The following is a 14,532-nucleotide window of genomic DNA, read 5'->3' as shown; positions in this document are numbered from 1 at the left end:
TATTAAGGGAAAATTGTTAATTGAGTTAGTGTGTGATATAAAAATATAATTTTTGTGTTCTTGAATAGGGCTAATATAATATTTAATTGTTATTCTGTAATATTTTAAAATAAGAAAAAAAAATTCTTAAAATGAAGGGGCTAAAAGAAAAACTTTTGCATTTTGAGCCCTATTTATCAACGACCTATCCTTCCTGTTTGGTGTTTGATGGTAAATAGCTGATCCCACCCAGTCGGCGCCATCTCATATGCATCGATCGACCGACGGCTCAGATAAATCACAATTCAACTGAGGAAATAAAAAAAAAGGGAAAAATTTCCCGAAAGCTCAACTTCTTCCCTTCTTCTATTTTTATTTTCTCCATTTCCACTCCCTCCAACTTCGATCCCTTGGAGGTGGAGATCGGGACAAAACCCTCCCCGGTTCCGAACTTTGATTCTGGTGTCGTCTTAAAATCGATTCTCGGATTTTGGATCTCTCGTCTCCGGATCGGAACCGGAGATTCGCGATCTCGCCGCCTTTCTCCGTTCGATCTCCGACGAGGTTCTTGTCGATCCGAGAAGATTCTGCAATCGTTCTATTTACTTCTTAGATCTTGTGATCTTTGTCGAATCTGGCGTTCTTTTTAACTAAGAGACAGCAAGTGTCCACATCTCAGGCCATCTTTTACGAAGCTAGTGTCCGAATTGTGATGCTCGTACGGGGGAATTCTTGATTTGGATTTCCACATTCTTGTCTTGAACGCTGAGTCGTGTTTTGATATGCAAGATTGGATCAGATCTATGCATGTGGTGTCGGAATTCTGAGCCTTGATTGAGGGGGGAGGTTCTTGTCCTGGTTAGGTGATGGCGTGGTTTGGGAAGGTCTCGTTGGGAGGCCTCCAGGATCTAGCCGGAGCGGTGAACAAGATCAGCGAGAGCGTGAAGAACATAGAGAAGAATTTCGACAGCGCTCTCGGGTTAGAGGAGAAGGACGATGCCGATGCCGGTAGTTCTTTTCTTCGTTTTTCTCTTTTCTTACAGCTTTGATTAGTTCTGGTATGCAATACTCGGAAGTCTGAACTGGTTTTTGCTAAAAAAATTAAAATGGGACGGAGGTCCGCACGATTTGTTACTAGGGTTGGTTTTTGTTCTAGTAATGCTTCATTCAATGCTACGCTTTCTTAGGACCTCACGATTGCAAAGGTTCTTATGCTTCATTTTCACTTTACCAAGTTGTAGTCCATGTTGAGCTAGTTATGTTATGTGTTTAGTCGTTGTTGATCTGAACAACTATAACACATACCATCGGATCATACTATACTTGTTCTTTTGGGAGAAAGCATTTACACATTATAGTTGTAGAGGGAATTCCTTAGATCAATGTATATGCTCTTATTGATCCGAATATTTTAAAATATTTGATGTGGGTACCTAAGATCTTGTACTTAAAAGACTATGAACGGGGAAGTGATTAGACTATTTTTTTCCAATACAATTTTGATTTTTCTATCTCGTGACTTCCCTGGGGCCCTTTAAATTGTTGATTTTGTTCCTCCTAACAGCTCGGTGATGAACCATCCTTATAATCTGAGTATGCATGAGAATAGGCAATAATCTGGAAATGTGTTATCAGACTTTAATTTTTATGCTGCTAATTTCTGAGGCCTAGGAAACTAAATTGTGAATATCTAGTCAAGGTGGCCTGATGCCAATTTCCATGTGAAAAGCCTTTGATAAATCAATCTTGGCTTGACCGAAAGCCTTAGTAGCCTCATCCTATTAGACATGCCCTGACTCCTCTTTCTTTTGCCTTCTCCTCTCAGTTAGTGCTTTCCTTTTCTGTCTCCTAGTTCTTCTCCAACCTTTAATACTTTGCTAATTGACATCCCTCACCATTTATGGCATCTCAAGAGTTCAGGCCACCTCCTCAAATCTGGCCTTGCAGATGCCTGCTGCTGTCTTCTTTGACACCATTTTCCCTAAACTCCTAGATCTCCGTGCTATCCTCACCAACACTGTCCTCCCTTCTTTTTTGTTATGTTGGACATAATGCACTTTTTAAAAGTTAGGCATTTATAGCTTCTTGGTTTGAATTGGTAGTTTGAAACTCAGAGTTGTTTCAATCACTAGATTCACTACTTGTGACTTGTTTATGAAGCAGTTAGACTTGTGAAATTTTCTTGCAGAAATTTTGTCATTTGAAAGACTTACTAGCTATAATTGGTTTATCTGTTCTTCTGTACTATTAGCATGCTTATTTCACCTTTTCCTTTCTTGATACTTCTTATTGGTATATCAGTTATTTCATCAGTAATCCTCATTGAAATTTGAGCAAATGTCTTTGTTAAACACATTTAAGGGACCAATCGTATTTTATATCGTGTCTTTTGCTCCATTAGCTTCAGGATCATGGGCATCAGCATCAGATAGGAAAGGACTTTTTGATCCAGTCATGGCCTTCATGGGCCATCAAGCAGAAGGAAGTGCTTCTGAAATATCAGTGGAGGCAGAATCTTCATATCATGCAGTAGCTGAAGAGAATGATAAAACTTCCACTGAAGGGTCTCTCATATCTACAGAAGAACCAATTGTTTCTGCTGAAAGGGATAATAAAAATCATGAGCAGGTTGAAGCTGCTTATCCTCATGCTGCCAGCAGTGTACAAAGTGAAATCAGTGAACCTAGTGAGGACAAAGCTGACGAGATATTAACGAACTCACCACCTGAAATGGATATATCAACTTCCACGAATATTGAAGCAACAGATTCTCCTCTGACATCTCAAGGAAAGGAAGATGCAGAAGTTGGAACCAATAGTCACTCAGATCCAGCAGATTCTGAGCCAATGGTTGCTGATGATATAGAAGGAACTCAGAGAAGTCTCCTCCATGTACCTGATGGCTCAAGTGATTTACAGGTGAGTCAGGAAGAACTTGAGACTAGAGATGATCAAGGTGGTATCAAAATTTCTGCTGATAATGCTGATGTAGATAATGGGCAAATAGGACATGAAATACAATTCACAGAGACTTCAATTGCACCAAAGGATGATTATGCTATTGAACATCCTGAAGACTATGTTTTGCAGTTAGTCAGTTCGGAGAAAGATTCAGCTTCATTTGCTGGGTCAGTATCAAATTCTGCTAATGTATCTAGCGAACTGGTGGAAGTAGGTTCTCAGGAAAAAGATTCTGAAATTGAGGAGGAGAGATCACCAGAGAGTATGCCCAAAGATTTGCCGGATCCTGCTTATCCTATCCTTGAAGTGGAGAAAATTAAAAAGGAAATGAAAATGATGGAGGCTGCACTGCAAGGCGCTGCCAGGCAATCTCAGGTATCTACAATCTCATTTAACTAGTCATAGATTCAAGAAATCCAAGCGCATACCTAATTCTACATTCTGTTTTTCTACAGTTGCTACACTTTCACCTGCCTATTTTTCATTGGACTCTGTTTTGATCCAACACACAATAACTAGGGCCAACTAATTAGAGAGATCTTTTACTAATTATTTATCAAATCAAACCTTGTGCGTAAGCTGTTAAATCTAACTATGAATTGTGAAATATTATTAATCCCCCAGCTGGATCCAACACACCCAGAGTACCAATGAAGCAAAAGATATCTTCTTCTGAATTGATATTGTGTTTAAATTACTATTTTGATATTTGAGAACTTTATATTTGAAATGCAAAGAAACTTCCAATTTAATAAGTAATGTTTAGTTATTTGCATTCCATTATGTCAAAAAACTGTTGCCATGATCATTTCAGATTTCTAACTTATCCCATGGTTGAGCACAATATATCATATTTCCAACTTGATTGATTCTTCTGATGTACCTACTTGATTAAAGAATGAAGGCCAGAGCATGCAGTATGCATGTGAATGCCATATAAAAAATTTCGTGTCATTAATGGCATGCAATCATAAGTGCAACTATTTAAGTTAGATAAAATAAAGAACCTAGTCCGCATGAGTCTTCTGACTTTTTAAGCAACAAGTACGTATTACCATATTGTTCAATTATCTAAAAAATAGATTGTTATTGTGCTTTCTATCCAATTTCTATCTGGGCACTGCTTGTTGTATAAGGTGGAAGCTATATGTAGAAGATATCCACTGCGAATAATGTAATGTGGATCGTTGCTTTTATTAGTAGTAATTAAAATAATTGTTCACTTTTGACAAAGGTTTGTTAATTTAACAGATTTTGTTTTCTTTTTTGTAAAAAATTAGATATTTGTTGTTGCATTGAATCTAAATAATTTTTTGAAAGCTACATATGTTGCTTGCTCATACTATATGATATGTGGCTGTAGGCACCACTTATGCATCTTTCTTGTCAATTTGGGTGAAAATTCTGTATCTTCATCAGAACTTCAATATATTAACTGTGTACAGATAAATATATGTATAATTCCATTAGATATTTCTTGCCTCTATGGTTCTAGCTATTATCAAAGTCATACACAAATATCTCTCTGAGGACTTCTAACTGCCAGCTGACTCAATCTGGAGATGTTTCAGTCTTTATTCCTACTATCCAAGGTATTTTCATGAGCCCTCAAAATGGGATGACAATCTTTTTTGTCCAATAATAATTGGTCATGTATTAGCAGACAAATATATGTATAAATATTCATCTTCCAGTGCTATATCTCTTATGGTAGAGCCTTTGACATCCCATAGTTAAATTGACAAATGGCAATCCATGGATCAAGGGTCTTATTCAAATTACAAATGAGAATCCATCTTGCAATGCTAACTCATGTTCCTAATTCTAACGGTTAGTGTTATTACTGGCAGATCTCTAGCAAAATACAATATTCTTTACTCTTTTCGTGTCATGGCACTCAATCCTTCTTTCCTGGCCTTATTTGTTTTGCGAGTTGTGATATCGTTAATACTTGTGCTTTTTTCAGGCCAAAGCTGATGAGATCGCTAAATTGATGAATGAGAATGAGCAGTTGAAGTCTATCATTGAGGATTTGAAGGTAGGTATGGGCTTCATACTTTACTTTTCCTTTTTCCATTTTTCTAGTAGATACAGTGGCTGCTATTTTTCTGATGAAAGACATGAAACTCAACTTACCTACAAGTAGTGATGATTTAGATGGGGCTTTTCATTTTCTGATGATTGACTGGAAGCAAAATTTGGATTTTGGGATAACAAATTTGATGAGTTTTTTCTTCTGCATTACAATTATATTAATCGGTGATCAATGTGCTACAGAGTAAATCTTTGGAAGCAGAAATTGATGCTTTGAAAGAAGAATATCACCAAAGGGTAGCATCTCTTGAAAGAAAGGTGCATGCTGTTCTCATGACTGTATTCTTTTACATCTTAATTAATGCCTATTATAATCATATCAATGTCCTACTTTTTACTTTTGTTTTGGTTGGTATCTTTTGAATTGTTAGCCGTCCTCTACTTTATGTTATTTAGGCTTTGATGTCTTCTGGCATTGATATGAGTATATGATTAAATAGTTAATATATTTATTTTGAGAACTAAAAGGTCTACACCTCTATAAAATCTTTAAAATTATTATTTATGTTGGCAATCAAACAGTTCTGACATTTATGCAATGCAAATGCAAAATGCATTATGATCAGCTTAATGTGAACATTTAATATTAGAATTGCTAACTAATTTCATATCACAACTAGCTGAGTATTTCATGGGCTGCCTACCAGGAAATTGAGACTAACAAAATTATGAACCAAGTGCAAGAAAATTATTTAGGAAAGATTTTGTAGAATTAGCTGGCCATTTACTTATTGCATGATACATGTTAACAGACTCCTTTGTTCACCTATCAACTAGTGGTGGGAAGAGCATTGTCTATAGTAGTTTAACCCTGTAATTATAATTCTTTTATTTCTTTGGTAACTAGGATCATCTCATTATTTGCTGAATAGTTGACCCTGCTTTTCTTTGACTATTTTAATGTCAGTTCAGGTCAAGCAATCTTATGTTATGGAAACAAGTTATGTTGTGTAACATGTATCTCGACTTTTATAGGTCTATGCACTAACAAAAGAAAGGGATACATTGAGAAGAGAGCAAAGTCGAAAAAGTGATGCAGCTGCTCTTTTGAAAGAGAAGGATGAGATAATCAGTCAAGTTATGGCTGAAGGTATGTATGAGGGGGAGTCTGGGCATTTTTTCCCAGTATTTTGTAATGACTGGTTTATAATAGTTCCTTCTACCTTTTTGTCAATTAACTAGTCTCAAGATCATTTTCTTATATTGTTGATATAAAAAAAATGTCAGATTAAAGGCTGATTTGTCAATATGATCTAGAGGAGAAAAAGGAAGGCTCCAAAAGGATGAAAATATCTTATAATCTTATTTTATTTTTTATTTTTTCTTGAAGTGTGCACCAGTGCTAGCCTTGTGGTGTGTTCGTGGATGTATCATGGACTTTTTGACTTTCAAACAAAATCTCAATAACTTTTATGTTGATACTTGATAAGCCATCTCATAAGAGACATGGTAAATAATAAGCTTCAATACGGTCGAGGAGAACTGACTCTAGTTGAGTTCATTGGAAGCATGAAGCAATGCCTACTAGATGGGCTACAACAACAAGACTGACTCTTAATTACTTCATGCATCAAGATATAGCAATAGAACCTTCCTCTCATTAGGGAAATGACTTCTAAATATCTGCATAATTCTTTCATCATCTTTTTCTTGTTTTCCCTGAAACAGGTGAAGAGCTATCTAAAAAGCAAGCTGCTCAAGAAGCTACTATAAGGAAACTCAGGGCACAGGCACGGAGTCAACCTTACTTTTTGACTGCCCATTTTATTTAGTAGTCTTGATTAATAGTTTGATTTAAACTCTGCTACTTTTTTCATTGAAGCCAGATTCGAGAATTTGAAGAAGAAAAGCAAAAGCTTAACTCAAAGCTTCAGGTAATTTAATAATTGGTAGAGAATCTGTATTTCAGCAGTTTATAATCATGAAAATTCTGCTTCAGATTTAGTTGGTTTCAGATATGCTGTGTTTGGTTACAGCCAAGGGATAGAGGGGGGATTAGCCATCCTTGGGGCATCCCATGGGATGATACCTCCCTGAATATCAGTCTTATCCTTCAATCTTAGTCCTATGCTTGGTATGCGCAGGGCTATGTATGAGATAACAAACTTGGAGGAAGTCAGGGAACTAGTAACAAGATATGGCATCATGCCCTTAAGGGTAGATGTCAAGTATGCAGTAATAGTTATTGGATAAAATATTAGGGAATAATAGCGAATAAGTTCCAGTACGTTCAAGAAAACAATATGATCCATTCTTTCAGGATCCGGGAAGTGGGCTACTTTGCAAAAGTTTTGTTCACAGATATTATTGGTTATTATTTTAACTTTTCCACAGAGTATATGAATGAAGATATCTTCTTCATAAACTCTTAACCATCTCCATTTTCGTACTTCCAACCCTGTTACTTACTCCTTGTTTGTGAGTAATGTAATTCTTATGAAATGTTGCATCAAATAGTGTCTTTCTGTTGGTAAAAACTAATTCAAATTCCACTTTACATATATGCTTTATCCAAAAGTCAACAAGCATGGATGTCAACTTGTAGATTTCCATATATGTTTCTCAATTTAGAATGTTGCCTCAAACTGTCTGCCTTTGTTTGAAGATTTTTGGTGAAGTTCAGGAGTAGCACTTTCTAAATCTGAAAAGTGTCTACTACAGCTTCCTTTCTTTCCATTTAACAGATATTTTATGTAGTTACCGATGACAATTGTCTTAAATATTTATATTTTTTTTCATACAATGTCTCTTCAGTTACAATTTTGTTTTGCAAACATTTGCTAATAATGAGTCCTGGATAAGGTAGGTTGAAGAGACAAAAGTGGAGAGTATTAAGAGAGACAAGTCAGCAACTGAGAAGTTGTTGCAAGAAACTATAGAGAGAAATCAAGCAGAACTTGCTGCTCAGAAGGAATTCTTTACTACTGCACTTAATGCAGCAAAAGAAGCTGAGGCTTTAGCGGAGGCACGAGCCAACAATGAAGCCAGAGCTGAACTTGAGAGTCGTTTAAGAGAAGCTGGTGAAAAAGAAGCAATGCTGGTTCAGACACTTGAGGAGCTGAGACATACTCTCACAAGGAAAGAGCAAGAGGTAGCCGCTGAACCCAGATATTGCTATTTATATTTTATTATAACTTCTTTACTATCTAGATTTGTTGGTCGCTATAACTTTTATTAACTTAATCCAGCAAGTTTGGAGGTAGATCCAACTATTAACATGTTTGCCTATAATTTTAACAATAGCAAATTCTATCTAACATTACCCTGTTGTTACATAAAAGATCACACTTTCTTGGGCCATATGCAGGCTGCCTTTAAGGAAGAAATGCTCAAAAGGGATTTTGATGATCTTCAAAAGCGCTATCAAGTGAGTGGTGCTTTGTTCTCCCAGAACATCATTGTGCTTTTGTGCGATAAATGCTTTTCATTGTTTTTTGTAACTTTTCCTTGGATTTGTTGACCTCCAGGCCAGTGAACTTCGTTACAATGAGTTGATCACACAAGTTCCTGAATCAACTAGGCCACTTTTAAGGCAAATTGAAGCAATGCAGGTTATTTACCTTCTTAAATATTTTTTCCCCTTGTTTCTTGTTCTTGATGGTATTTATTATTTCAAGCATGACATAACACTGTTTATAGACATATTACTAAGTTATTCTGCAATTCTTGATATTTGCATTTCACATAGTTGTACATTATTCTCAAACTGTGTTATTGTTAACAGGAGACAACTTCTCGAAGAGCAGAAGCTTGGGCTGGTTTAGAGAGAGCCCTAAACTCCCGTCTTCAGGTTTTCTCCTAATACTTATTATTCTCGTAAATTCATTTATTTTGCACTGTCATTTGCAGATCCTATAAGAATATAAGATCTGAAATGAACTTGTGAAATGACTAAAATGGTGCCTCATTTGGACTGTGTACCAAGTGTTGAAAAACATGTCTAGAGCCAATTATGGTTTCATACAAATTACTCGCTTCCTCATATGTTTAATATCCAATTAACGGTTCCCGATAGTTTTCTAAGGTACTTTGAGAGGCATTTGCCAACTGAGATACAGGAATGCTGGAATCTGTTAGAGGAATTCATTTAACAGTTATTGACTTCAGTTGACTTCAATTGACAGGAGGCAGAAGCCAAAGCTGCAGCAGCAGAGGAAAGTGAAAGGTCCATAAATGAGCGTCTATCTCAAAATCTATCTCGAATCACAGTTTTAGAAACCCAGGTTCCATTCTCTTCTTGTTGCAGGTGATTGATTAAGCAAGTTTTGATCAACTAATCGTTGCTTTTTCTCAGGTCACATTTCTTAGAACAGAGCAAACACAGCTGACCCGGTCGCTTGAAAAAGAGAGACAAAGGGCATCTGAAAGTAGACAAGAATATCTAGCAATAAAGGAGGAAGCTGCAACTCAAGAAGGTCGGGCCAAACAGCTTGAAGATGAAATCAAGGAGCTTAGGACTAGACACAAAAGAGAGTTGCAAGAAGCAGCAGGACACAGAGAACTTCTGGAGAAGGTTATTTGTAAATTTATACTGTTGGTTACTACAATTTATGAGTTGCTCTGCAATAAAGGATTAATTGTTTATATTAGCATAAATTGGTTCAGATGATTTCCTCATTTTGGGAGTACTTGCTAGGTACACTTTCCTTATCATGCTGCAGTGTAGTTGTTCTTGCATTACTTTCCTTGACCTTTTCTGCAACATGAGTCAAGGAAAAGATAGTGAACAACAATTAGATGCATCTATTTTGAGATATTCATCTTTGGTGGTCGTTCATGGATTGAGTAATTGAGTTCTAATTGCACATATTCTTTCTCTTGGCTTAAGTAGGTTTTTGTCATGTCTACATAGTACATGTTTACCAAATCAATCAAAGAACTGTATTTATGAGCCAATAAAGTTTTCTATTTACTATGACTATGCCATCTCGATTGCCATGCAATTTCTTCATTAAGTCCTTTTTGGGCTTTTTATTCTTCTGTAATATGTAGTTGCATTTTCTTGTTGTTATACATATCGTGTCATTCCGAAAATAGTTGGAACTAAGGGCTTGTACACTTGTACTCATCTTCTGTCATTCATCAGATTGTTTACTTGTTTCCTTCAGTAATAGCAAATAATATGTGATCCATAAATCAAGTTTCCTTGTGCATGACATAATTTCTACAATAATAGATGGCTAGACTGGCTAGTACAATTTTGTTTTAGTTTCCACAACTGACATCTACCCAAATTGTGTTTTCAGGAGCTTGAGAGGGAAAGGACTTCCAGAGAAGAATTAGAAAAAGCTGCTTCCCGTGAAGCAACTAAAATCACCAATCAAGATCCATCCAGTAATCTCTGTTCCTATTGTTGATCTATAATGCAAATTGATTTTCTTTATCTTTTAGTTGGTTTCTTCAGCTCTTTTTATTCTTATTTGTTTCTTTCCTTTTCCCTTAAAGGAAATATTCCTCTTCGAAAGCTTTCAAGTGCTGGCAGTCTAAATAGCATGGAAGAAAGCCAGTTCTTGCAAGCATCTCTGGACTCGTCTGATAGCTCCTTCTCTGAAAGGAGAATTTCTGGGGAAACTAATATATCCCCTTATTTTCTGAAGAGCATGACCCCAAGTGCTTTTGAGGCAGCACTTCGTCAAAAGGATGGTGAATTGGCATCGTACATGTCACGTTTGGTATGGAGATGTACTTCCTTTTGAATTACAAGACCATAAAGTTCATCTGATAGATAATGTATCTTCTGAAGAAACACATGGAAATTTTCTTTAGCATATCTCAAGAGCAAGTCTGTTTTGTGTTTGCATATGTAGCTGTAGGACTTGCTTCCATGCTATTATGTCTATAGAGTACAAGATTCTCTTTTCTCAGCCTTCAGAGTTGTTTGCTTTTGTCCACACCCTATGCTGTCATGGTTGCTGTAAATTGAATTTGTCTAGATGATCTCTTATCTTCTACTACATAATATTTTGTTAAGATACAATTGAATCATAACTTTAATCAGTGGGCTGTTTCTAGCTGAAGTATTTTATTGCCCGGATGCTTGTCTATAGTTGTTCAAATAATAAGTGGATGTCTGCATACTCAGAATTTATATTATTTTTTAGGATAATTATACCTAGACCCTCTTGAACTGTTGTCCATTTCTATGATGATCATCACATTTATTTTTTTGTGACATATTAGCCTCCTTAACTATAAAAAACCTCTGAAATGTTCCTTTTTTTAGTTATATGTCAGATTTTTTTTTTCATTAAACAATATCATGTGAGTGTCATGCGATAAAATTTAGGCTGTCTAGGGACTATTTTACTCTGATTTTAGAGGAAAGAATGAGAAAAAAAATTGTGGGTAAAATGGTTATTTGGTGTTTTCTGGGTGTTTTCTGTCAACATCGTTAGAGGGGTGATAGATTTTCTATATTTTAGGGAGTTGATGTGCATCAAAGAAAAAATTGAGGGGGTGCATGTGGAAATGAGTAAGAGTTTAAGGGGTCTTAATTAATTGTCCCTGTTTTTTACCTGCAATACTGTCATGCATCTTCCCAGCTTTACATGCACCATAGTGGATAAATTTTCTCTGCACTTTCTTTCATAATTATTTTATATTCTTCTAGACAGAGGAACTATATTCTGTGGTATGCTTCTTCTAGCTACCAGTAATTCCGTCTGATTTTCATTTGTACATCAAGATTAGTACTATATACTTAGTGAATCTCTATGTCCTATTCTGAAGTTATTCATACATTAGATGGTGAAAATTAAGTTATGTCGTGGGTGCTTCTGCCATTGCTATTGTTGTTGTTGTTGTGTTGCTATTGCTGCTGTTGTTTTTTTTTCCTTGCCTGTCCCATGTTTATGTCCTTTTTCTTTTCCCTGTGTGACATGTAAATTGGTCTTGAACTTGAAAGTTTTTCTCTTGCACTGTTAGATCTATTCATTTGATCAAATTATTCTTGAATTCTGGACCTGCGACTGCATTTTCCTTACTATGTTAAGTTCATCTTTATAGGCCTCATTGGAATCTATTCGTGACTCACTAGCAGAGGAGCTGGTGAAAATGACAGAGCAAGTAAAGTTTGATGAACCTCCATCTGAACTTTTTAATCCTCCATCTGTATGATGCTTAGCAATAACCTTAAATCTGTATTGTTCCAGTGTGAAAAGTTGCAAGTGGAAGCAGCTGCATTGCCTGGCTTACGGGCAGAACTGGAAGCCTTAAGGCGAAGGCACTCTTCGGCGCTGGAGCTAATGGGCGAACGTGATGAAGAGGTTCTTGTCTCATGCACCATTACCATAATTGTCAGATCTCAGTAGTGGATACCGCAGTAGTCAAATTACATCGATACCTTATATAACTTTATGACTGAATATTCCTCGCGAGAGCCTCTACAATAAATGATCACAGACCAACTTAGTGTATGGGTCTGTGTGTTGTTGTTGTTGGCGGGATGCACTGTTACTCTCGTGCTACCCTCCTATGCTGTCTCCTCCAGCATATCTCTTGCCTTCCCCTCATTTACTTTGGTCCACCTACTGGGCCAGGTTCGGCAGAGTGGGAGAATGTTAGGGACCCCTAAGCCTCTCACATCCCTTGTTCCGCTACTATTCTGCTCCCATTGAGCTGAACTCAGGAGGACTGGAGGATCTGAGTAGAAATGGAGGGAGGAAGGAGGGCTTGAGCCTGGGCCTCAATCTTGGAGCCCTATTATAGCATGAGCTTGACCCGGTCTTGAACATGAGCAAGCCCAATTTTGGGCAGCCCATGCCTGAGCGCAGAAGTCAACTTGGCCCATCCTGTGCAAGGACACCTCAAGAGTGTATATGCAGGAACAAACAATTGCCTTTCGCTTATTCTTCCTCTATTAAAAATGAATTGTTGGTAATGTAGTTGATATAGTGTATTAATAAACAATGCCAAACCCAACACCTTACATCAAGAGCTGATGACATTCTGCCACACCTATGCCTATGTTCAAGGCCAGGCCCCTTATAATAACCAACCTCACAGATCCTACTCAATCTTTTACACCAATTTTCCATACTCTCTCGACCAAAAGGTACCCCTTGAGATTCACAGCATGCCAAGCCTTGTAAGGTTTTGTTGCCTCGACGTACATGTTCCAACTGTTTAGTTTATTTAGGACTTATCTTTTGAAGGAGGCCATGGGATTTGACTTCCCTAGGGATAGAGTGCTATGAAAATAAGTTGTCCTCATAGAGTTCTGCTACTCTATTAACATGTTGATATGGCTTTCTCAAGCACATTAATATCATTTTGCAGTTAGAGGAACTGCGTGCTGATATTATTGACCTAAAGGAGATGTATAGAGAGCAAGTAGATTTGCTTGTGAACAAGGTACATGAATTTCCATGTACAATATCTTTCTTTTCTTTTTAATGCATAGTTTAAAATTCATACTCATATTGTTCGTCAATCATTTTTTTCAAGCAGATTCACACGTTAAGTTCTTCAGCATAATCACAAAGCTTCTATTGCTGCTACAAGTACCGCCCTCGTGGTATACTCCCACAAGTTTGTCCAATCTTTTGTGATTATCTTGTAGTACAGATTCTTTGAATTTGCTGTATACTGGAATCTGTAATTGCATGTTCAGGACTCAGCCAATAGAGCCGTGCCTTTCAGCTGCTCTAAGAGTTATATATGAGTTAGAAACGTTGTATACTGGAAACAATATTGGATCGACCTCATTCTTTGTCGTATAGTAATGTTTGTGTGCCAACTATTTGAATTTTGAGCAAGCACAGAAGTCTTGTGTACGGGCAAACTTGTGTAATTTTTTCCCTGTCTGTAAGTGACTTTTGGAGAATTTGGGTAATAGTTTTATTTTTTGCGCAATGATGGTGAACGGTGTATGCGTAATATATAATGACATTTTGGCGGTCATTACACTTATACTGTATTTTCTTCATTTGCTGCGGAAAGTTAATTCTTTTTAGTTATGAATATTTTTACTGGTTGGTTATATTGGCATGACTTTCTTATTATTGATTACTTTGTTATTGCGAATCCTGCAGCCAAATCGACGCCGCTTTCTCTCTTTGAAGAAACTGACATGTTGCCGTGAAGGTCATATGTTTTTTCTTTCTTTCTGAGATAGTAAAGTATGTTCTAAATAAATTTGTCCGGAATAAGGCCAAGTCCAGCACTCTTTAAGTTGGCTATATGAGTTCGCGTAATATTAGATCAGAAATTGGTAATGCACATCAGGCTGGTTCTCTGTAGGTTATTTCACATGTTGTTCTACTAATTTGTAATGGTCAGCACACCACACCAGCCCCCGAATAAAGAGATGAATTTTAGAAAAAAAAAAGTTATTCATAATTTGGGCTGTTCACTTTAGGAATAAGTTTATTTTTTATTCTGAAATATAACTCCCTATTCCTAAAAAAAAAAAATCTAAGCATTCTAATTTCATTCCAGAATATAAATATTATTTATTAAAAATATATTTTACACTATATACATTAACTCAATTATTAA

General features: G+C 36.5%; 1 protein-coding gene across 2 annotated transcripts; it reads left to right on the top strand.

The window, feature by feature from the left end:
- Positions 1-302: 302 nt before the first annotated feature.
- LOC140797559 (golgin candidate 5) lies at positions 303-13,944 on the top strand. 2 transcript variants are annotated; one of them, XM_073151113.1, is made up of 20 exons: positions 303-987; positions 2,381-3,315; positions 4,907-4,978; positions 5,218-5,292; positions 6,010-6,124; positions 6,703-6,764; positions 6,861-6,908; positions 7,841-8,125; positions 8,342-8,401; positions 8,502-8,585; positions 8,759-8,824; positions 9,159-9,257; positions 9,329-9,547; positions 10,281-10,368; positions 10,480-10,706; positions 12,040-12,099; positions 12,186-12,299; positions 13,312-13,386; positions 13,483-13,549; positions 13,646-13,944. In XM_073151113.1, the coding sequence occupies exons 1-19, from the start codon at positions 846-848 to the stop codon at positions 13,507-13,509; spliced, it is 2,853 nt and encodes a 950-aa protein (XP_073007214.1). In that variant the 5' UTR covers positions 303-845; the 3' UTR covers positions 13,510-13,549; positions 13,646-13,944. The 2 variants fall into 2 exon arrangements, with proteins under 2 accessions (XP_073007214.1, XP_073007213.1); XM_073151112.1 differs by having other exon boundaries at positions 13,483-13,944.
- Positions 13,945-14,532: the final 588 nt, after the last annotated feature.

This window comes from Typha latifolia, chromosome 11 (genome assembly GCF_019914945.1).
Source record: "Typha latifolia isolate L0001 chromosome 11, TyphaL0001v2, whole genome shotgun sequence".
In the NCBI taxonomy this organism is placed as follows: Eukaryota; Viridiplantae; Streptophyta; class Magnoliopsida; order Poales; family Typhaceae; genus Typha; species Typha latifolia.
The sequence above is the reverse complement of the archived record's forward strand: the minus strand, read 5'-3'. Positions and strand labels throughout refer to the sequence as shown.

Excerpts from the sequence above, each read along its gene's own strand:
- LOC140797559 (XM_073151113.1), top strand. The coding sequence starts at position 846 with ATGGCGTGGTTTGGGAAGGTCTCGTTGGGAGGCCTCCAGGATCTAGCC. Across the intron at positions 8,402-8,501 it reads ATCTTCAAAAGCGCTATCAA|GCCAGTGAACTTCGTTACAA; the intron begins GTGAGTGGTGCT and ends GTTGACCTCCAG. Across the intron at positions 12,100-12,185 it reads TGGTGAAAATGACAGAGCAA|TGTGAAAAGTTGCAAGTGGA; the intron begins GTAAAGTTTGAT and ends GTATTGTTCCAG.